The sequence below is a fragment of the Erigeron canadensis genome, chromosome 7 (assembly GCF_010389155.1).
Source record: "Erigeron canadensis isolate Cc75 chromosome 7, C_canadensis_v1, whole genome shotgun sequence".
Taxonomy (NCBI): domain Eukaryota; kingdom Viridiplantae; phylum Streptophyta; class Magnoliopsida; order Asterales; family Asteraceae; genus Erigeron; species Erigeron canadensis.
This window is the reverse complement of record NC_057767.1, coordinates 1,073,695-1,099,190: the sequence shown is the minus strand read 5'-3', so window position 1 is coordinate 1,099,190 and position 25,496 is coordinate 1,073,695. Positions and strand designations below refer to the sequence as shown.

General features: G+C 35.4%; 3 protein-coding genes and 1 pseudogene across 3 annotated transcripts; 2 read left to right on the top strand and 2 right to left on the bottom strand.

Annotated features, from left to right (window-relative positions):
* The first annotated feature begins 415 nt into the window (after positions 1-415).
* On the top strand, positions 416-1,959 carry LOC122608552 (molybdate transporter 1). The gene has a single exon (XM_043781651.1). The coding sequence runs from the start codon at positions 421-423 to the stop codon at positions 1,804-1,806; it is 1,386 nt and encodes a 461-aa protein (XP_043637586.1). The 5' UTR covers positions 416-420; the 3' UTR covers positions 1,807-1,959.
* Positions 1,960-4,464: 2,505 nt separating this feature from the next.
* Positions 4,465-6,046, bottom strand: LOC122607096 (protein FAR1-RELATED SEQUENCE 5-like). The gene is made up of 3 exons (XM_043780015.1): positions 5,657-6,046; positions 5,007-5,571; positions 4,465-4,916 (listed from the first exon to the last, which is right to left on the bottom strand). The coding sequence occupies exons 1-3, from the start codon at positions 6,044-6,046 to the stop codon at positions 4,465-4,467; spliced, it is 1,407 nt and encodes a 468-aa protein (XP_043635950.1).
* A 1,603-nt stretch (positions 6,047-7,649) lies between these two features.
* LOC122608589 lies at positions 7,650-9,691 on the bottom strand. Its single transcript, XM_043781685.1, has 2 exons — positions 9,286-9,691; positions 7,650-9,137 (listed from the first exon to the last, which is right to left on the bottom strand). Exons 1-2 carry the CDS (start codon positions 9,683-9,685, stop codon positions 7,903-7,905), a joined length of 1,635 nt encoding a protein of 544 aa, XP_043637620.1. The 5' UTR covers positions 9,686-9,691; the 3' UTR covers positions 7,650-7,902.
* A 1,007-nt stretch (positions 9,692-10,698) lies between these two features.
* LOC122607644 lies at positions 10,699-17,736 on the top strand (annotated as a pseudogene).
* The last annotated feature ends 7,760 nt before the right edge of the window (positions 17,737-25,496 follow it).

Genomic DNA, 25,496 nt, shown 5'->3' with positions numbered 1-25,496 from the left:
ACAACCAATTATCTTGGTCTGAATGGACCTTCACTTTTGAATGGTATGAATAAGATACAATAATCTCATGTTCATTTGTTTAAGTCCGCTAATGATTTGTTTAAGCATCGTATTGAGAATTTTGGGATCGAGTTTGCTATTAAAAAAAAAAAAAAAATAGTAATTGTCATTTCAAGAAGGAAACTAAAATTTTGTAAACCATTAAATATATGTCATGAACAGAAACGAGAAAAAAAAAATAGTGCAGAAGTTGACTTACAGTATATAACTAAAAAGATGCCTGACATCACATTATATGCTCTGCCTCTTTATTCATTTTTCTTTACGCCATTCTTTCTAAAGACATATTCCAAACTTTTCTCTATATATATAACATAAAATTCATTTCATAAAACTATAAATGTAGACCACATTTGCAAGATGAACCCCATGGAGTCCAATAACCCCCAAACACCATCACAAAAAACCTCATTAGCCCAAAAACTAAAAACCAACTTGATTTTCCGGTCTAAATGGGGCGAGCTTAACGGCGCAATGGGCGACTTAGGGACGTATATCCCTATCGTCCTAGCGCTAACGCTCGCTAGAGACCTTAATTTAGGTACTACATTGATTTTCACAGGAATTTACAACATTGTAACAGGTGCAATATATGGTGTCCCAATGCCTGTCCAACCCATGAAGTCTATTGCCGCGGTCGCTATATCTGATCCCGATTTTGGTATTCCCGAGGCTATGGCAGCGGGTATATGTACTGGTGTGATTTTATTTATACTCGGTGTGACTGGGCTTATGCGGCTAGCTTATCGGGTCATTCCTTTACCAATTGTTAGAGGAATTCAACTAGCACAAGGTTTATCGTTTGCCATGACCGCGGTTAAGTATATAAGAAAAGAACAAGATTTTTCAGAGTCGAAATCCAAAGGGAATCGACGTTGGCTAGGACTCGATGGGTTGGTCCTGGCAATTGTTTGTGTTTGTTTTATTATCATTGTAAATGGTGCAGGTAATAAATATGAAGATAAAGATAAAGACGCCGAAATTAATGATAATCAAGATGAAATTGAAAATAAAGATATTAAAGAGGCATATTGGAGAAAACTTGTTGAAGCTTTACCTTCAGCATTTATTGTTTTTTTGTTGGGAATAATTTTGGCTATAGTTAGAGAGCCTAAAGTGATCAAAGGGTTTAAAATTGGGCCATCTTCAATACAAGTTATAAAAATTTCCAAAAATGCTTGGAAAAAGGGGTTTGTGAAGGGCACAATACCACAATTACCCTTGTCGATTCTTAACTCTGTAATCGCGGTATGCAAATTATCAACCGATCTTTTCCCCCTAAAAACCGTCACGGCAACATCAGTTTCCATGACGGTTGGGGTGATGAACATAGTTGGATGTTGGTTCGGTGCAATGCCCTGTTGTCACGGGGCTGGTGGGTTAGCGGGTCAATACAAGTTTGGAGGGCGAAGTGGTGGTTGTGTAGCCTTACTTGGCGCGGCTAAAATGGTATTAGGATTGCTATTAGGCAGCTCTATCGTGAAGATTTTGACCGCGTTTCCTGTTGGGGTTCTAGGCGTGTTGTTATTGTTTGCTGGTATTGAGTTAGCCATGTGTGCTAGGGACATGAAGTCCAAGGAGGAGTCATTTGTTGTGCTCATTTGCACCGCAGTATCTCTAGTTGGCTCGAGTGCAGCCTTAGGCTTTGTTTCGGGCATGGTGGCACACTTACTCCTTAGGTTTCGAAAGTTGGGGGGTCGAGAAAACATTCAGTCAGTTTCGGATTTTTGGATGCATAATCCATAAAATTCAGCCATGATTTAGTGAATGAAGCCTCGTGTAATTGTGGATTATACAATGTAGGATGAAAAACTTTGTTATTCATTTATTGATGGCTTCTTGTTAAATAATCAAGCAATACGTACGTACAATTAAAAATGTCGTGCAGCTATTTATGTAATTATGGATGTGAATAAGAAGTTTGTGTTTTTCGATCGAGACTGGTTGAGTATCTACCGGTATAATTTGTTTGTGTGTAATCTAGCGTTTTCTTATCATTGCTAGCCTAGGAGGAAAAAAAAAGAAAAAAGGAAAGAAAAACATTAGTAGGGATCTTTATTTGGGCTAGTTAGAATGTGAGATGGGGAACATGTGATGGGTTTGAAGTTAATTAATAGAGGCTGGATTGGAGAGATTGGGCCGAGTTGGCCTATTGTGCTTAAAAGATGAGGGAAGGCAGTTTTGGTACTTCGGTAGAAATTTTAATTGTGGATCTTTTTCGATGGATGAAGGGGTGAGAGACAGAACAAGGGCATGATAATAAACACACAATATATCAAATGTATATAATAAAAATTAATTAAGGTTTTGGACATTGTATATAAACAACATGATAAAAATATTTAAATCATATAACCGATCAATTAAAAACTTGTACAAACTGACTCATATGAGTTGCCATGTATTTATGTTCCATGATTTGGATAAGGGGCATACTATTGACACCAGGTTTTTTGGCTATTGACACCCGACCCCAAAAGGGGCGAAATTCGCCCCATCTGACCAAAGCAATTCGCCCCTTCTGTCAGTGTAATTAATTCCCTGTAACCACCAAAATGGCAGACATTCACTTCACTTTTCCTCCTTATACCCCTTTTTTCTTCCACCCCATTTCCACTCCACAATCTGCCTCCTCACATCTCCATCTTTTTCTTCCATACCATCTTTTTCTTCTTTAATAAATGTCAAGTATTATATAAATATATATCATATTAATAATTATATCTGTATATCTTACACACACACACACACATATATATATATATATAAATTTAAATGTTGTTTGTTTTGATTTGATACTACCCTCAATAAATTAGGTTGGAGCACCACTGTCGGATCCGACCACCACCGCCAGACCACCACCATCGTCCGACCATCACCACCGTCCGACCACCACCATTGCCTTCCAGGTCCGTTCACCATCTTTTAATTTTTGTTTTTTATTTATTTATTTTTGTTACTATTATTATTATTATTATTATTATTTGTTTTTATAGAGTAATAATAAATTAATTTGATATTTTTTTTTTTTATTATCATGTTGTTTTCATCATCTATTATTATTAGTATTATGTGAGTATTTGTTGTTAATATATCATTGGTAAAAGGAATATATAGAGTTTGATTGAATGTATAGATGTAATATTATTAGTAAAATAAAGTTTATGTAGTAATAGATTTGTTAGCATTAGATTATGACATGTTGTATGATAATTGTTTGGTTCGAATGATATTTTTCATGTAAAATATTTATGTAGTACTTGTTAGTATGACACGTGTTGCTAGAGGACATGGTGGAGATGGTGCTGGTGATCCGTCGGCTCCATATTAGAAGCCAGAATCAGGATGTCTTGCGAGTGGTAAGAAAGTTTCTATTAATATGTGGTATTGTGTTGTATTTTATAAGTTGTTAGTATACTTTTTACTAATTTTAACGCACCTTTGTAGGTAAGAAGTTGTGTTCGTATGCCAAGAATTTAGAGTTAGAAAAGCTAAGAAATGACAACGGGGCACCGCTAGACATCGAGTTTGATATCCGAACCAAAACGTATAATCCGGTTGGACCGAATGCTAAGTATTTTGCACCGTTGCTGGGAACTTTGGCGAGGTCGGTGCCATTTTACTATGATTCATGGGAGTAATTCCCTGAGGAGGCTAAGGAACATGTTTGGACGTGTCTAGAGGTTGGGTTCGTCTACTAAATACAAATTTGTTATTTAAAATTAATGATATAATACTAAAATATTTATTATCATTTGCAGTATTTTTTAACTTGAGGTCGTACATCCAAGACCTTCATCCAGATAATCCAATCAGAAAGGGAGTAAAATACTGGGTGACTGCATCATTGAAGAAATATTACAGAAATAGAAAGTCCCGATTCAAGAACGATCATTTCGTTAAAAAAGGAGGTGCAAAAAGTGTAGGCAATATTCGGGCAAACCCTCCGGCTGGTATAGATCCCCAAGATTGGAACAAGCATGTAGACTTCTTCGTGAGTGAGGGCTCTGTGCGTAGGTCCCAAGTAAATAAGGCGAACAGGGCTCTCCAATCGGATATTCCGACGCAGGGTCGTACATCATTTGCTCAGAGGCAACGTGAGATTGTAAGTACATTGTTATGTAATTAATTCATTTATTGTATACATATATATACTAAAATAATTTCATGTGTTTATAGTCTGGGCCAATTACTACATACCCAAGCTTATTCGCTACTTGGGCTGAGTCACATCAACATGAGGATAGGTCTCGGACAAGTGAGCTCAGGGCTAAGCAGCATGTTAGTATTATTGTTGCTTAACCTTATAGATTAAATTTACATAGTTTTATTCCGTGTAAATTTTATTATGAGTATGTTTAACTTTGCATTATTATACAAATGAGTTTATTTTAATCGGATATACTAACCATGGTGGACATAGAATACAAGTCCGCAAGCACATGGTAGCCCACAACTGGTAAATAACTTACAACCACAATGAGATGAGTCCCCCGCTATATCATCGTCTTTGATACGTTTAATCTCTTGTAGCATGATTTCCAAAGCATTATGGGAAACGAACCCATGTAGTCTCTTGAAACATGGTAAATCGTAATCTGTGTTGTGTTTAATCTTGCTTTTTGAAAAGGTTTCTCTGATTGCTATATGTTGACTATCTACGATACGAGTAATGCACTCAACAAGCCTATGTGGGCGCGCTATTTTGCCATCCAAGTGACTCTTTAACAGCGCATGCTCCGACTTGACTCTATTCGTATTGTATTGGCCAAAGTTGAGGTGTAGATCCACCCAACAAGACACAAAAAATTCCTTATATTGCGACAACCAACTTAAGCTTACATAACGATAAACACCTGAAAATTAAAATAATATGGTAATGATGAAACAAATAACATATAAGCTTTTTCCAAACTTAAAATTGATGATTACACCAAAAAATATACCTGGATAACTTTTCAAATACTCTTGAAGTGCTTCGTCTCTAGTGATGTAATCCTCAATCGTGTAAGATTCAATAAGTACTTTCCACCGATGAAGAAAAGAATAAAGAGTCCCCTTATTCTTAAATACCGGCTCACAATGTTTTATTATATTCCTCCTTATGTGAACTCTACAGAGTTGTCGCGCAGCATTCGACACCACATTCCGACATGCATTCATCAGTGCTAGCTCCCTATCAGTAATTATAAGACTCACGGGCCAACCTTCACCAAGTGTCCGTTTTAAAGTCTGTAACACCCAAACATAGTTGGCCTCCTGTTCGTTTACTATAAACTCACAAGCTATAAGAAATGTCTTGCCCGTTGAAGTGACGCCTACAATCTCAACAAATGGCATTCCATATTTGCTAGTTTTGTAGGTGGAGTCTATGAACAACACGTTATGGAATGCACGCCAAATCTCAAATGATTTTGGGTACATAAAAAACAGATTTTCCATCCGGTTTGAATATACGTTCATTGTATACTCGTAAGTGTAATGGAATTGTTGTAGCACTGACAAAAGCACCTACATTTAAAAAATTTTTTTTTTTTTCAAAAATCCTAATGTCTACATGCTCAACTCAAAGGATATGTAAAAGTGAAAAGCTAACCTGCATTGGAGTATTTCCAATCTTCTGGGCCTCTTCGTTTCTTATTTTTTTCTGTAAGTTGTGTACACCTTTGATGAGAGACAGGTTGTTTGGAAATTCCTTTCTCAATCCATCAAAAATACCTTGCGCATTCAGTTTTAAGTAATACTGCCTCCGTACCCATTCTTCTTCGGCTGGAGAAAAACGTCTGGCAAACGCATGACCATACACATCATCTATGTCATGATTATGTGTATGATCTATCACATTTACCCTCCAACCATATTCCGAATAATAACCTTGCAACTTGAATGGACAATTACATTTTTTTGAAAAACTCTTTCTGATGCCCTGACTCCTCTTACGGTATGTACCACCACGATCAAATGAGTAATACTCTAGAAACGTCATCCGATGCATTTGTGTTTGATCTACCCTTTACTAGGACATAACCTAGCAACATTGCTGTTGCTTGCGCCCATTCCGTCAGTTCTTCGACTGAGTTGAACGATTATTATAATAGAAAACATAAATCTCATAATTTTATTAAATAGCTAAATACTTAAAGAAAAGATATGTTGAATTATACCTCATTAGTATAAAAGGGAGTAGCGTCGTAATCAAAGTTACTGCCCTCATCTGAGTTGTTATCGTCAGAATTATCCATCTAAAATATACAACATTATATACCTATATATATAAATCAACAAAATAGCAATGGCTAATTTAGCTATAAAATATAGAACATTACATACGTACCTTATATTTGGATACCGTTTTGAAGTTTACTATAAATGGAATCATTCGTACATGCATATATAGGTAGGAGGTTAGCAAGAGCAGAAGGGGCGAATGGCAGATGGGGCGAAATTCGCCCCTTTTGCCCCCGACATTTTCAGATAAAAGTGACATAAAGGTGATTTACGGTATGGGTAAAAACGGTATGGGTAAAAAACGGTATGGGTAAAAAATGGTATGGTAAAAGTGACATAAAGGTGATGGGGTGTGGGTATAAGTTTTTTCGCCCCTTCTGATATCCAATTTCGCCCCTTCTGCTCTGACGTGTCAGCTTGAGGTGACTTAAAGCTGAAAAGGAATTGATTTAAATTGTTAGGCCAGATGGGGCGAAAGCGAATTTTCACCCCATCTGAGAGGTGTCAATAGCAGAAAAAAGGTGCCAATAGGAAGCCCCTTTAGATAATTTATTAAGTTGTCAACCTATAATGTACAAAAATTTAGTTTATTTTTATTATTTTTATTATATTCATTTGATCATAGTTGGGATATTTCGTGGTATCTATTTCTAAAGAAAAATGTTGGAATGAAGTTTTGAATGTGGATTTTGAAATTCAAGAAGTTTCCTATCTTTATAAAACTAGTGAACAACATGTGATGATTGCTACTAAAACAAAGACAATAATATTAAAACTAACATCTGTTTAAGTTCAGTTCACATGCAGAAAGGGTTATTGTACAACTCTTTTTACATTTAGGTTTTCGTTAGATTCTCTAAATTAATTAGCTTGACCGTCTTTCGATTGGTAATACCCTTCAGTGAGAGATTCCTGCTAAGATCACTCCCCCATCATTAAAAAGACCCGAGTTTTTTAACTAATGACTAAAATCTTTTATGTAAGCCAAGATTCTTGTTAAATTCACTTGACGCTAATTGTTTAGATCACCCGAATGTGGTTTTCGTTTGCCGAGTCAACCGAAAGCAATTTAATAAAAACACACGCTCACTTGATTCATATTATTGGGTATGGCGGTAGTGGTGGAGGCGACAATGTGGTGGTGGTTACTACGACTAATGGTGGTGGCAGCTAAAGGAGCCGTATAAAAGTAGTTAATGTTAAATGAGCTGTGTAAGTATTAATTTAAGGAACATAGTAAATAGTTGATTAATATAAATAATTATGTTAAGCGATAATATAAAGGTAATTAATGAACATAATGGCTTTCAACAATAAAAATAAGTAAATTTTTTAAAAAAAAAAACTTGTTCATAAATATATATGGATAATTTAACGCTTTGTAATTATAATAACCATAACATTAAAAGGAAAATAAAAGAAAATGACACGGAAAACAATTTTACTTTCATGAAACACTGCAACTATCAAACTAATTAGTAAACAAAGTATTACTGTATATATATAGTATATAAACAGCATTCAACTAATTTAAGTTGATTCATTCTCCATTGAAGAGAGAATGACATCAGCCCGGCCGCCTCGGTTCCAGTGGTTAAAAAACAACTCTTTTAATTAATTAGCTGATCGATGCTTAGTTAAATTCTCACAGCAATCCAAATCAATTGCATATGTGCATTGTTGACACTTGAAGATCATCTTGTTTTGCAATATTTCACCACACTTGTTGCAGGTACCATCACTATGAATCCCTTGATCAAAAATGAGAGGGTGGTGCGGGTGATCCTTGAAGACCATCTTGGTTTGCAATATTCCCCCAAACTTTATATTCACAAATAGAAAAACTCCAAGATTTGGCCTTGTATAGAACTCGTTATGTGTAATCTCATAAACTCCCGACCATCCATACAAGCACTGAGCTCTTTCAGATTGAAGTATTAGCGGCGCACAATGAGTATGGATGGATTGGGCACACTGATAACAGTGGTAGAAAGAAACCTCTGGATCAAATTCCTCTTCACAAATTTCACAAAAATATTGGCTTTTATGATTTTCAACTGGGGTGTAACATATCCTCATTGGGTGCTTGTCATACTTGTGCCTGATTTCTCCAGGCAATAACATAGCACAACTCGTATGTACCCATACGTCACTACAAGTGTCACAATGGAATTCAGATTGATCATAATTATAAGTAATTCGACATACATGACAAACCGCATTGTCATATACTCTCTTAACCCTTGACATGAGGTGACCCGGATGAGCGTCGTGTGTTATTTTTTCGGATAAGAATGCACATTTAACATCAATATGATAATCACATTGCACACAAGTGTAGACAAATCCATTACACGGAAGCTGGCAAATGGCACAAACAAAGACAGAGAAAAACTTATTAGAGGCACTTGGTTGGAGAAAGAGTGTATGTGGTGCAGGGTGATCCCATTGATTCTCGAGTTTATCAGGAAGTCGGGTGCACCACTCATGGAGAACAAAGTTGTCGCATTTGTCGGCACATTTGTAAAATGGCATATTGGTGATTGGTCTCAAGCAACCATTGCATAACAACTCGATCTTCTTCATTGGGTCATGAAGACATGATAAAAGAATAGTTGTTGAGGAGGAGGATGGCATTGCGCCCGACTCTGTACGAACAAGAATCAATGGGTGTGGATGGCAGTTATAAGGTTTCGGGTTTCCAGCATCTTCCATTTTAAAATTTTCACATCCAATAACTTGGTTTGAAAAGAGGTGCTTTAGGATGCTATCACTTGCGGTAGGGAATGGGAGACGGACGAGATCAGGATAATCAGAATCTTTAAAATTCGGTATGATTCTTTTATTACCTGCAGTTAATTAAACAAAAAGTAAGTAATTATATATATTCACAACATTATAATTTATTATGCTCCAATCATCAAAAATGGTGAAAATTATGCAAATCACTTTAAACTATTAACGAATCGATTATAAAATAAAAGGGAAAATTCTAACCAAGAGAATCACGTCCTGATGTTGCACAACTTAGATGGGCAAAGTATCGACATTTTTCACATTTTAAAATCCAACTGTTCTCATCGTAATGAAATCTATCACATACCCTACACCTGGGCCTAAGGTTATCTTTTTGTTCTGCCCATGGAAAAGAGTAAGAAATAGTGAGTGGATGACGATGAGAGAAATTATTATTTGTAACCTCTTGAATAAGCAACTTTTTTGGTAGGAAAGCACAACTTCTATGAATGTAGAGACCGAAACACGTTGTACAGAGATAAAATATCCCTTCATGTTTCTCCCCACAAGCATCGCACTTTCGCAAAATTGGTTCTGAAAGAGGTACTAATGGGTGTGGATGGCTCGGGTGATGGATGATTTGATATTCTGGTGTCGCCATAGCGTCACAAACACTTATAGAAAAGTTGCATTTCAAACATCTATATTTGGAATTTTCTGGTGGCGGATAATCGGTTTGAAATAGAGTTAGAGTATGAGCAGTATGAAGTTTATGATTTATTTTTGGGGGAAGCTCGACACAAAACTTGTGAAGTGCGGAGTCACATGAATGATCAACACACTCATAAATATACCTATGGAGCCAATTGATTTCCTTTCCACATTCCTTACATGTAGAATGGAAGTCTTGAGGTATGATAATATCTTCACCTTCTTCCTCGGCCTCGTGTTCATCTTCATATTCTTCATATTCTAGTAGCAAATCTCTGAGACGAAGTGGATGCTCATGTTGAGGCACCCGCACCTCCATTGTCAGATATATTTGATTATTTCTGTTTGATTTGTTTAAGATCTTTGGTTGGCTCTCTTTGTTTGTTACTTATTATGAATTTGTGACAGTCTTAATTAGAGTATGAATCTATAAAGATTGAGTGTATGTTCTTTTCTCTTATAATAAGTATTGAATTGTTTGCTTTTGTTGCCTTTTAGTTTCATAAAGAAAAGGATGAAGTGCAATACAAGTAAGTAAGAAAGAAATATGCATTTTAGACGTAGATTGAGTTATGGTAAAATCAACAACAGTGTTATGCTGAAAACAAATATGCGTTTAGACTTAATTGTAGTTATTTAATTAGTTGCCCTTCAAAAGAAAAATAAAAAATAAACATACAAATGAGTAAATGTGAAACAGAGTATTAAGTTATCAACGGATAGCCAGATGAAAGTCTGACCAGCTATGAACATATTCGTTAGAATCGAGTATATGGGAAAAATACAAGTCATTAATATCTTGACCAGCTTTCTTATTTTCCTTCGAATTCCTTTCATATTCATGCTATATATATATATATAACTTCAAGCATACTGTGAAGGTTCATCGATCATAACTTATTACTGTAATAATTAACTCATTGTGTTTTAGCATATTCTCTGTTTCAACTTAATTAGGGACTTATGGCGTTTAGGGGTCGTGATGCTCCAGCAATCGGCATTGACTTGGGAACCAAATACTCGTGTGTTGCAGTATGGAAGCATGACCGAATAGAGATCATAACTAATGACCAAGGCAACCGAATAACACCATCTTGTGTTGCCTTCACTGAATCTGAACGTCTTGTTGGTGATGGTGCGATGAATCAATTTGCTAGGAACCCTGCGAATACTATATTTGGTCAGTTTATATACATATTTCAATGTTTAATACTTTATGCTTTTTATTAAATATGATGGTTCTGTTATTCAATTGATTTTGTTATGGACTTTTAGATGCGAAAAGGTTGATTGGAAGGAGGTTTAGTGAAGCCATGGTGGAGGATGATATGAAGATGTGGCCATTTAAGTTCATAGAAGGGACTAATGACACTCCAAAAATTGCGGTTACTTACAAGGGTCAAGAGCAAGTGTTTTAGGTTGAAGAAATATCTTCAATGGTTCTTATGAAGATGAAAGAAGTTGCAGAGGCATTTATTGGCAACACTGTGAAAAACGCTGCTATCACAGTCCCAGCTTACTTCAATGATTGTCAGAGTCAAGCGACAAAAGATGCAGCGACCATCGCTGGTCTAAATGTTGTTCGCTTGATTAGTGAGCCAACAGCAGCGGCAATCCCTTATGGCGTAAACAATTGGTCGAGTCTTACTGAGAAGAGAAATGTACTTGTATTTGATCTCGGAGGTGGCCCTTTTGATGTCTCCCTTCTCACCATTGATGAAGGGGGTACTTTTGAGGTTGAGGCTGTCAACGAATGGAATTGAACTTTTATGTTTTACTTTTCATTGATGATAATCGACTTACATGATATCTATATTTATACAAGAATTGAAAACTATATATGGAAACTTAGGTCTAAACCAAACGACTCTAATTATGGACCTTGGGCCTTGTTTCTTGATTCTTGATGCTGTGGTCTTTTAGTCTCGACCTTTTATCTTAGGGAAGTGATGAATTGATTTCTGATCCCACATTGTCTAACACTCCCCCTCAAGTTGAATATCGGGGTTACCGAAATTCAACTTGCCTAGACATTTATGAAACATAGATGTTCCCACTGCTTTGGTTAGAATATCAGCGAGCTGTTCATCAGACTTAACAAACGGAAGCTTGATAATTCCTCTCTCTAACTTTTCTTTTATAAAATGACGATCAATTTCCACATGTTTGGTTCTATCATGTTGAACTGGATTCTCTGAGATCTGAATAGCAGCTTCGTTATCACTCATAATTTGAATGCTTTCTTTTGGAGCGAATCCTATTTCAGACAGAAGTTTTCTTAACCACAACGCTTCTGCTAATCCTCTAGCTATACCTCTAAACTCAGCTTCAGCACTCGACAAAGAGACGACTTTTTGTTTTTTACTTTTCCATGTAACCAAATTTCCATCGACCATTGAAAAATATCCAGAAGTTGACCTCCGATTACCTTTGTCTCCTGCCCAATCTGCATCTGTGTATATTTGGATCTTGAGATGACAACTAGCTTTAAATAACACCCCATGACCTGAAGTTCCTTTAAGATATCTGATAATCTGCAAAACTGCATCCATATGATCTTCCTGAGGTTGGTGCATAAATTGACTAACCACTCCAACAGCATATGCTATGTCTGGACGAGTATGAGCCAAATAAATAAGTTTCCCTACCAACCTTTGATATCTATCTTTATCAGTGGTTTTAGCATCTGTCTTTATAAACAATTTCTGATTGATGACCATGGGTGTGTCTGTTGGTTTGCAATCAATCATTCCTGTTTCAGCTAAAAGATCCAAGATATACTTCTTCTGACAAATAAAAATTCCACGTTTAGACCTTGAAACTTTTATTCCAAGAAAATACTTCAGATGTCCCAAATCTTTCATTTCAAATTCTGCAAACAAAGTTGTTTTTAGTTGATTAATCTCCTTTTCATCATTTCCTGTGATAATCATGTCATCAACATAAATTATTAGACATGTTACTAGATTCCCTCTATGACGAAGGAACAATGTATGATCAGAATTGCTTTGTTGATATCCATATTTCTTCATAGCAAGAGTAAATCTTCCAAACTACGCTCTAGGTGATTGTTTAAGTCCATACAAGGACTTCTTCAACCTACAAACTTCGCCATTTTTAAAATTATGAGAAAAACCTGGAGGAGGGTCCATATACACTTCCTCTTTTAGTTCTCCATGCAAAAAGGCATTCTTCACATCGAACTGATGAAGGGACCACCCCTGATTTGCTGCTATTGAGAAAAGAACCCTTACTGTATCTAGCTTTGCAACTGGAGAAAAAGTTTTTGAATAATCAATGCCATAGGTCTGAGTGTACCCTTTGGCAACAAGTCTTGCTTTATATTTTTCTATATCTCCATTTGGTTTATATTTGATGGTATATATACACCTGCACCCTACCGGATTCTTTCCTATTGGAAGAATACACTTCTCCCATGTATCATTCTTCACAAGAGCCTCCATTTCACTATCCATAGCATCCTTCCAATTTTTTAATTGCAAAGCACGCTCTACTCCTGAAGGTATCTCTTCTGAATATAATTTCGCTGCAAATGCCTTTGCTTCTTTGGAGAAAACACCTTCTGTAATATTAGCAATGTTGTCTACTGGATACTTAGTAGATCGAGAACTCTTTTCTGGAGAATATCGCTTTGCAGGAATTCCTCTGGTAGATCTTGGTGGGAGAACATATCTTTCTGGAGCACTTTCAAGAGTGACCTCTGGAGCACTTTCAAGAGTTACTTCTGGATTAACATTTTCCTGCAGTGTGTCATTCACTGGAACATTCATATCATTAACTGGTTCAGAAACACTTACCTCGGATATCAGGTCTGGACTTGGGTTTTCACTTTGAGAGAAGGACTGTAAATCTTTATCTGTAGTCTGGACTTCTGATGGATTAGTGATATGAACTTCTGATGAATATTGAAGCCAACTCAGTGTGTCACTTTGTTCCTCCCCCTGACCACTGAATTCTTGAGAATAGTAATACTTGGTTTCCAAAAAATCACAATTCATCGTAGTAAACATACGACGAGTTTTAGGATTGTAACACCTATACCCCTTTTGAGTGATCCCATATCCCACAAAAACACATTTTTCAGCACATGGTTCGAGTTTATCACGAAAGGATTTTGGAATATGAACAAATACTGTACATCCAAATACTCTAGTGTGCAAAGTAAGAACCGATGGAAGCTTATGAAACTCAGAGAGGACTTTCAAAGGGGTTTTCATATCGAGGATCTTTGTAGGAAGGCGGTTTGTCAAGTAGGTAGCAGTAGCTAAGGCTTCAGGCCAAAAACTCTTTGGAACTAAGGACTCAATAATAATTACCCTAGTCATCTCTAAAAGTATCCTATTTTTCCTTTCAGCTACACCATTTTGTTCGGGGGTATGAGGACAAGTAGTTTGATGAATTATTCCTTTGGTTTGAAACAACTGGTCCAGTTTTGAATTCATATATTCTCCACCATTATCTGTTCTTATTATCTTGATAGATTTTTGAAATTGAGTTTGAACCATGTTATAGAAAACAATGAATCTATCATAAACTTCATCTTTATTTTTCAAAAAATAAATCCATGTCATTCTGGTGCAATCATCAACAAAAATCACAAAATATTTGAAATTATTACCTCCAACAATTGGTGCAGGCCCCCACACATCTGAATGAACCAATGAAAAAGGAAATTCAACTCTAGTATTACGAGGTTTATAAGTTTGACTATGACTTTTTGCTAAAATGCAAGTTTCACAATCAATCTTTTTATTCAAAGGAAAAAGTTTCGGAAATAAAACATGTAAATAACTAACTGACGGATGCCCCAATCTTCTATGCCATAACCATGCTTCTCTTTCACTAGTCCCATGAGCAAGCATGACACTGCCAGCTTGAGTAACTTCATCAACATAATACAGTCCTCCTCTCTCAGTACCACGCCCAATGATCCGTCCCGTCCTGATATCCTGTAACAGACAAAAGGTTGGATGCATGAGAACTGAGCAATTAAGTTCCTTTGTCACATGACTTATGGACAAAAGTTTGTGAGACAAAGATGGAACATAAAGACAATTAGTTAAATTTATGTTTGGAGAAATCATAACATATCCTCCATTCATAACATCCATTTTTCCCTTATTAGCAGCTTCAATATGAGTTTTCCTAGGTTTCGAAAAAGCAGAAAAATCTGATATATCATAAGTCATAGTATCGGTAGCACCACAATCGAAAATCCATGACCCATTCGATTTAGAGTGATTAGATCGGGCCACGATCCCCTTTGCTAATGACTTTGGCCTAGTTATACTCCCTGGCCCAACATAATACCCGAGCCCAACACATGACCCACTAGGGCTTCCTATACACTTATTATTATTATAGGTAATGGAAAAAGATTTTTTTTGTTGTTTTATCACTCTTGAAACCGAACTTATATGTGTGTGTGTCTGGTATTGCTTTGGCCAAAAAACACACTTTCTCTTCTTACCATTCATCACCGAAAAACCTCCCCCATCTTCAACTTCGGTCGCCGCTACCCCACCGAAACCCTTCTCCTTTTTCCGGCCATCAATACTGCTGCTTTCTTTTGTGGGGCTAGTTCGAGCGGTAGAGGGTTTCCCTTTTTCTGATGGGTTATATCGACGGCCTTTATTGTTTTCATACCACCATGCCGGATAACCGACTAATCGGAAACACTGTTCTTTGGTATGTCTTTTCATACCACATTCATCACAAGTAAGATTCGATTTGTCATCCTGAACCACGGGTTTTTGATTGTCATGAACCCGATTAAACCTTTTGGTGGCGAACCCGAATCCATTTTCTTCTTTGACCATTAATCCGGTGGCAATACCGGACGATTCTCCGGCGGAGTGAGTTGCTCCCAGAATATTCTGGTGAGCGGCTTCTTTTTGAACGGTGGCGTAAGCTGCTTCGACCGCCGGTAAGGGATCGGTTCGAAGAATCTCTCTTTTAATAGACTCGAACTTCCGATCTAACCCATTTAAAAATTGGAATAGTTTCTGTTTAGAACGAATCTCTGCATACTTTTTGATATCATCGGCACACTTCATCGGGTTTGGATCTACACGATCTATCTCACCCCAAACTCCTTGAAGCGAAATCCAAAAGTCTTCTAATGATTTATCAGTTTGTTTGATTTCATTGGCTTTGACATGGAGGTTAAAAGCTTGCAATTTATCTTTACCACTACTATACGTAGTGACCAAGGCATCCCATAGTTGCTTGGAGGTGGAAAACTCGGTCAGATTTCCGGCAAGGTTCGGTTTGATATTTTGTATGAGCCAAGAGAACACAATAAGGTCCTCTTGCTCCCAAACTTCATATTTTTCTGATGTTGTCTTCTCAGGAGGTACGTCTGTTAAGTGATTTAAAAGATTCTTTGATTTTCCGCCTATGGCGACTCGAATCATTCGAGTCCACAAAGCATAGTTTTGACTGTTTAACTTCAGATTAATCGTAAGATTATCGGAAAGTTTTGGAATTTGTGGTTGATGATTTGAATTGTTTTGTAAAAGATTAGTTAACTGTAAGACTAATCTCTGAGTCAGAGCCGCCGGGTTTATCGCCCATGGTGGCTTAATACTGACAATGATGATTTTGATGATTTGTATGGTGAAACTAAAAAGTAGATGATGATGCCAGAATTAATCGTGGCTCTGATACCATGTCAACGAATGGAATTGAACTTTTATGTTTTACTTTTCATTGATGATAATCGACTTACATGATATCTATATTTATACAAGAATTGAAAACTATATATGGAAACTTAGGTCTAAACCAAACGACTCTAATTATGGACCTTGGGCCTTGTTTCTTGATTCTTGATGCTGTGGTCTTTTAGTCTCGACCTTTTATCTTAGGGAAGTGATGAATTGATTTCTGATCCCACATTGTCTAACAGAGGCTGTTTCTGGCGACACTCATTTGGGAGGTGAGGATTTCGATAAATGCATGGTTAATTTTTGTGCTGATGATTTTAGGAAAAAATGGGAAAAGGATATGACTGGAAACCAGAGAGCGATGCGAGAAAGCAAAGAAAGTTCTTTTGTATGCTACTAAAACTTCCATTGAAATAGAAATGTTGCACGAGGGTATTGATTTTTCCTTGAATATCAGTTGTGCCAAGTTTGAGGAGCTGAATATGAACTTTTTTGTCGATTGTATGGAGAAGGTGAAGGCTTGTTTAGCTGATGCAAGTATATGTGAAGAACGTGTAGATGATGTAATTCTTGTAGGTGGGTCTACAAGAATACTGAAGATCCAATGTATGTTGCGGGAATTTTTTGGTGAAAAGGAGTTATGCAAGAACATCAATCCTGATGAAGCCGTTGCATATGGAGCAGCCGTTATGGCTGCAAAGCTATGTGGTGAGACTGCATTGATGCTAAAAGACTTGGTCCTAAAGGAGGTCACCCCCTTGTCCCTTGGCTCAGAGATTGATGGAGAAATAATGGAATTTATCATTCCACGAAACACTCTTATTCCTACCAAGAAGTCTGCTAATTTTGTTACGGGTGCAGACAACCAATATTCTATGGATATCAGGGTTTATCAAGGGGAGAGGACTAGATCTACCGACAACTATTTGTTAGGAGAGTTTAGAATTTCTGGAATTCCACCTGCCTCCATGGGAGACGCGGAAGTTGAGGATACCTATGACATAGATGTTAATGGCATCCTCACAGTCACGTCTAAGGTGGTATCAACTGGTAAGACTGAAAAACTTATTGTTACCAATCACAGTGGAAGATTGTTGAAGCAAGAGATGGAGAAAATGATTCAAGCTGAGAAGTTTAAAATTGAAGATCAGGATTACAAGAAGAGAATGGATGCATACAATGCCTTAGAGGATTGTTTATATCGTTTAAGGATTGTTTATACTCATTTTAAGTGGACAATAGCAGGACTCTATGATGTTAACCAATTTATTAGTTTATTATACTAATATTATGATTAGGTTTTTTACCCGCACGATATGTGGTTGTTTAAAAAAGTTATTCATTTATGTTATATTAGTATAAATAATAATTTTTAACAATTATAACTTATATCTTAAGCATATATACATAAATCTATATTTATCGATAATGGAAATATTTATATATATTTAGTATATATATCCAAAGTATAACTGTTATTATTTAATTATTAGTCGATTAATAAGTAATTATAATTATTAATTTTATGTAAGACATATTATACTTCACGCAATATTAATAAACACAAAATTAAAGTAAATTTTAATATAATGTAAGACCACAACAATCTCTTATTTTTGCAAACTGATATGTAATCCATTAGAATTTTATCATACCCATTCAAATAAAATATTTTAATGAAGTTTACATCATCAAATAATAAAATTCGTGAAAGATGAAAAACTTTAAAGATGACTAAAAACAAAATTAAAATTACAATGAATTGAGTAGGTGAAGAAATATTTGTTTTTTGGGTAGGTAATATCGCATTGCTAATTATATAATTAATATTAATATAATTAGAGCAGGGCAACAAAATGTTTGCTAAGAAAAAGAATATGTCATGTTAGATAATATATTGAGTTTTTAGTGTTAAATAATATCTTTGAGTTTTTATTTTTATTTCATTTCTTTTTCTAATTAAAATATTGGCTAAAATTTTATAAAAGTGCAACCTAGAATTAAAGCTTATGTGGCAATGTTATAAGATAGTTTTAAGTTGAGGATGCTTTAAAATCGTCTGGATTTCTACTGTTTTAATAAATATATAGATTATTCTATATTAAAGTACATTTCAATTTTATGTGCAAGTTTCTAGAGAGGAAAGTTCAATCATTAATTATTTCTTGGGAGTTTGTAGTTGTACGTTGTGCATGGTCAAGTCGATTTAGCATTTTACTATGTCGCCTGGTTTCATTTTTGTATTAAAAAATCAGAGTATTTAAGTTGATAGAAAAATTTTACTGCTGATAGAGTATTAAAAAATTTCAACCTTTATCTTTCTTTCTCTCTCTCGCAGAAACACATAGAAAAAACCTTAACTCAAAATTCATCCCCCTCCTCCCCCTTTCATATCCCACATAATAATTCATATCTTCGACCGCAATGAAATTACTTTTACGTTAATAACCAAATCATCATTGTCGCCGTTAACACCGCTTCATTGCTCAGACACCAATCTAGTAACTAAAAAATGAGATAAAATAATTCTTTTTTTTCTTTTCTTACTTTCTTTTCAACCCATTCCATTTTTTCTTCACGCACTTTAAACTCAACAATAAGTGTAAAAGAAAACAATCTCTACTGTTAACCATTGATAAAAACTTAGATCATTTCTCGATTAGGCCCAACAGAATTTGAATGGGCCGGACATTTTTATAAGAGTTAAAGTTCAACTATTAAGTCAACAGTAGTAATGTTAAAAAAAAAAAAAGTCAACAGTAGTACACCCACAACCGATTTAACACTTGGCCGAAGCATTTTCAAGGTCCAGTAAATAAACATCATGTCAAATTGTCAAACTAGTCCACCTAATTACTAATTAAGTCTTTATTAAAAATTACAAAGTAATTATAAAACTAATATAAAAATTACCTAGCTCGTTATTAAAATTAATCATATCCAAATCCGTTATCAAAATTTATGTGTTTATATGTGTAAAAGAAAAAAGAAAATAGAAAACCTAGCTCATTTAAACTCTCGATCACCTTGAACAACAAAATCAAGTCGAACTAAAAGGGATAGAAGATGAAGTCGTATATACTTGTTATATATGATATATAAAAAATGTGAAACCTCTCACTTTAAATCTTTGCTTTTTAAAGTAAAGACGAACTCGTATACAATTTCAATATGCAATAAGTATTAGATTTTATCTAGTTTTTGCTATAAAAGCTAGAAAAACATTTAGCTAAGTATCTATACACTACAACAAGAATATTGAGATTTAGCAAGAAAGTTCTATAGCAAGGACAAGAAGTCCTCATTAAAGCCCCCTGAAAGACAAAAATGGTGGGCCCAATTAATTTTTAGTTTGATTAGACATTTAACGAGGATAATGTTCACTTAGACCAACTTTTATTTTTTTTAATTATTTAATATGTTTGACTCATAGTCAAAACGAATAATATTTTTTTTAATTATTTAAATGTATGTTTCAAAATTTCCAGTTCCCTCTTAAACTTCAAATCTTCCCGCGTAATCTATTGTGAGGACCGTGTCCTTGCTATTAATTCATTGCATACCAGAAGCCTAATCTCATAGAAAGTACTTGGGTATTCATTATATGTAGTAAACTTTCAAATTTCAATTATTGGATATATCCAGGTATATGTGACAATCATATAAGCTATACGTCTGATGTGTGAAAATCTAGTTAAATTAAAATCCTATAAATACTCCGAATCGTTTACCACACACAATCGGGCAGTGGACCCATTCGTATGTAATATAGATTGAAGTAAGTAAAGGTTCGTTCCATGGAGACTAAGAAGAGTTAGTGAGTTTTAAGTAATTTAAAAGAAAGTTTGGTTTTTTAAAGACACCACGTCATATTGATTTTTAAAATTGAAAGTTAGTTGATTGGAAGAGTTAGAAATTCCGTAGAATTTATCGAAAAGAAATTTGTTGTAAATCAATTAGGATGAGAAGATCATCCACTTCGACTCCATGATACACATTATTTAGGTTGCATATATTTGAAGAAACAATTCAATTATGTTGATTTTATAACCGAGAACTAACAAAGACTCACCCCGTACCCGTCAAGTTCGTTACTTTATTAAATTCCCTTGATTAACTAGTTCCATTACTAAGACCGATACCCCCAAGACGCCTTTCATAACTTTCCTAGTCAATTAATTGTTTTGGTTATTTAGATAACAATTGTGTCTATTGATTGTACCCAACCATTAACCCGTTAACCCTTATTAACTATCAATTACTTCCTACCGTACCCGTCATAGAAACAATTGCTTCTAACCAAGCAATCAAAATAACTTCTACACAACCTAGTTACCACTGAAGTTATGCAAAAACTATCCGCAATTTGAGAGTTAAATAACAAAGAATTAATAAGCTAAGATTACGACACAACGTTAAATCAAATCAACTTGAATTCAAAAGATTTATGCAACCATTATTCAATGTATCACTTCATCTCAGTGGATGACGAATTATTTAGCTACTCATAATCAAAAAACAAAGCACAAAGAGTAAAAATATAGAAGAACATATTGTACCAATGTGTAGAAAACAAGTAAACGCTAAGAAAATCGACAACCGAATGCCTTGGAGATCACGAACAACCCTTAGACCTTGATGGACGAAAAAGCTGCTAAGAATACCCCCAAAGAACCCTAAAGTCGACTAGAAGTGATTGTGTGTCGAATGGGAGGGTTATGGCCTTGTATTTATAGAGTTCGCAAGAGGTCTTCACAAACCGACCTACAGGTGCGACGCACCAAGCATCAGGTGCGGCGCACCTGGCCTTGTTACCAAATCTGAAGTTGCCCGATATGCGACGCACCACAGGGTTGGTGCGTCGCACCTCCCTGCTTTCCAACTTCTTCCAAGTTTCTGAGTAGAAAATGCTCCGCACCTCCTTACATGGTGCGACGCACCAGCCTTGTTTTCGGCCAAAACTTGTGGTTTCCACTCCATCTTCACTCGTACGCGTCCATGAACCATCCCAATGCATCTAAAAGTCGTCCAACAGCTGTTTCTAATCATTTTACCTGTTCTAAGCCTGAAATCACTAGCAACACCATCAAAGCATCGAATATACATATAATTTACACATAATTAAGCTTAAAACGTCTTAGAAACGATATGGGAATATGCATATAAATGGACATATCAAATCCCCCCATACTTAAGCTTTGCTTGTCCTCAAGCAAATTCAGATTTCAAAACATTCATTCCCTTAGTTCTCAATTGAAAAACATGACATTATTCCAAAAAGAAGGAAAACCATAAGTTTAGTGAAGCAATTTTAATCTTAAATGAAAAATTGAAATGTTTGACAATACTTGAATGATCCATAAGCCTCGAAAACACGACTAAGCACTTTAATCAAATGAAAGAAGAACATCTCAACTAACTTTCTCCAACTAACAAACTATTGGGTTGAAATATCATATCAATCCCTTGAAGCCTAGTCGTGATGCATATATTTTAACCATAGGCTTGTAATAGAATCGTCCCTATGTCGCCATGGCACAAGTACCATATAACGTCTATCAAAAAAGGTAAATAACATGGTTGAAATGTACAAAGGCTCACAAGGGTATTTAACAATGTGTTTGGAAATTTAGGGATATAATTGGTGTTAAAAAAAAGTAACACAAAGTTTAACATATAGTCTAATCCAACACAACCCATATCACTAGTTGCCATCAATCCACAAACCAAAAGACGTTCTCCCGACATTACTCCCCAATAGTGTGACACCCCGCTAAAGCGGAATATACGGGATGCACAGACAAGTACAAATGCACACAGTACAAGTTCAACACAGCCATTAAGATTAATCAAAGATCAAGAGGACAAAGTCATTACAGATCATAATTAAATCTAGAACAGAAGTACAAATGTTATTACAGAATATATCTGGATCAGAATAGACAATTTCATGGGACAGAACAATTGTCTCATCGAACAGAACTTGAACTGGAATAGCAATAAGGTCTTCGTAGCTCCAGAACTTGTACTCACGAACCGTCACCAAAGGAATGAGCTTAGAACGGAAGACTCTTATACTAAGATCTAGAACCTAGCCTGAAAAGCATGTAAGTTCAAAGGTCAACTACAAAAGTAGTTGGTGAGATTCACATAAAGTACTTTATAAATATACATAAGTCTGTTATGTATAAAAGTCTAGTCAAAAGTCTGTATGCCTGTCAAAAGTACCTTGCTGTAATAACAGTAGATTAGAGTCCGTAATGTACTTAATATGTATGTCTATTATTACCGCTAATCCGCTTGGCCATAACGAGCTATGAAAATTCAGGGAACTCATGTAATCAGAAAGTATATAAGTACGAACTAGGTCAGAACTGGTGACCAGAGCATGTGATCAGAACAGGTGATCAATAAGTCTAGGTAATATGCATTCTCCTGTCCTGAGGAGAATGAGGATGGGCCTACCCTAACAACGTTGTCCATATACCTACGGTCCATTCCCAGAACTGGTGGGAGATGAATTGATAGCAGTAAGTCTTAGGTCTCATACATAGACAATAAGTACATACAAGAATGTATTCAAGATCCTGCCCATTCAAGATCTAAAACACACATTTAGAAAATAAGTATCATAACATAAATAGTCTGTCTGTAAATAGTCTGTCTGTGCATAGTCTGTCTGAAAATAGTCTGTACATAAATAGTCTGTCTGTCTCAAGATAGTACATAGTACAGTCAAGAAAATATATATATAAGTCTGTATATATATAAGTACAAAATAGTTTTCATGCTTTTCAGTCCCCGATAAAGAACTTTAAAAATGTACGAAGGGGGAATAAGTGAACTCACAGTGATCTGGTACAATATAGAGAACTAGTACAGTGAACGAGTATAAAGATAGATAAGTATATCTATCGAGATCCAATTACGCCTTGCTGAACTCCTATGCACGTAACAACCATATAGAAGTACATATATTAGTCTAAGTGATTATTCAAATCACAAATGACCTTGATGAACGGATGATTTGGTCCTTTGAACGTTTTGACTCAAAATAGTTTTAACTGAACTTTACGTACATGAACTGAACGAAAGTGAGCCTTAAGTTCGTTTGACTGAACTGAACGAATTTAGACCTTAAGTTCGTTTGACTGAACTGAACGAATTTAGACCTTAAGTTCGTTTGACTGAACTGAACGAATTTAGACCTTAAGTTCGTTTGACTGAACTGAACGAATTTAGACCTTAAGTTCGTTTGACTGAACTGAACGAAGTTTTTTGTTAAATTCGTAAAGCTAATTTCGTTTTGAACAAGATAATTTCGTTTGATGTTGCAGGCATACGGACATAAGACTGAACTTAACAAAATCACGAGTTTTGAAGATTAAGGCATGTTACGACCCAAATTTGATCACAAAACAGTTACTAGACACATTTAAACATAAACCCATTAATCTTTAACACGTTTTTGACATCAATCATCGACCAAATCATCAAGAACACAAGTCTAAAAGGTTTATTTTTAGTTTCATCAAAACATAAGATTTGTTGTTGTTACCTCAAAACCAATTACAGAAACACGTTTTGATGATTACAAGGAAGCTAATGATATCAATGATTTCACCCAAACCAACCAAAATCAGGAGATGAATTTAGTGTGTGTTTTAAGGTGTGGGGAGTGAGTGAAGAGAGGTAGGAGGTGATGAATAGTAAACTTTTAGGGTTTTACACTTTCTTTTTATACCTTACCATAAAAATGAAATTTCACAACTACAAGGACCATTTTGCAATTAATTTGAGCTGAGCTCTTTTATGAACTTTTAACATTTACGAACCGAACATATTATATTATTGAGCGTAATCACGAACTCGTCGTACAATATTAATATTTAGATCAATTTGAAGTTCATATAAACTCATAATGAACATCTAAAGTACGTCTAGAACTCATATAAATTAAACTGTCTGGCCGATCCAGTGGCATATGTACGTTTCTAAGAACTTAAATAGAACATTTCTGGGACGGTTGTTACAAATAGAACGATAAACACCGACACCATTGTGGTGTATGACCTTCTAAACGACTTCTAACCACCATACATACCAATGTTAGCTTTAACGAACATACCAACTTCAAATGAAAATTATAATCAATCAAAGAACACTTTGTTGGTTTAAACTTATGTACCAACTCTACATTGATTTGCCAAAGATTAGGGAAATACCAATTGACAGTCCAAGTTCTTCTTTTTCTTTTATTTTTTTCTGTTTTTCATTCTTTTCATTCTCTTTTTTTTTAATGAACTACTTTTATCCTATCTAATTGGTATCCCCTTTTTACAATTTTGAAATACATTGACAAATCATAACTCTTACTAATTAGAATAATGTAGACTTAATCCATAATCATGACGAAATCAATCTACCCCAATAAACGGAAATATACCAACCCGACACAACCAAGACAACTCCAAACCATCCAACTAGTATAGGCAACTAATGACCATCCAAGGATTTCGACTATCGGTGTGGTGAGGATAGGTTACATATTTAAGTGGATTTAACACAAACGAAAAGGTGAGGCTCAACAAGTTATCTAAGTGTATCTTGCACTAAAAATGAGTGCAACAAAGGTTTAACAAAGGATATTCACTAACCAATGTGATTAGCTACTAAAACACATGCACATAAACATGGTTAAACAATGATAAACATAACAAAGGGTGAATAAACAAAGAATAAGGGTTAAATCCTAAAATGACCTCTTTAACATCTAGCAAACTACGGGATGATCAACTAAGACAAGTTCTAGAATCAACGCAATCACCGGCACACTCATATCAAAGAAAGAAAAGCGGAAATGGAATAAATTAACCTCAAACTTGCACATCATAGTTCAAAGCTCTAAAAGAGACTTTTACTTCCGGATAAATCCAAAAGCCTATGAGAGGGACAAATTTACAAGGCAACTAAACCAAAACCGTAACACCTATCAAATCTCTAAATGAATTAAGAACTCACATATTTGGTGTTTTGGGATAGAATGTGCTAGTCATGTAATCAATCCAGAAT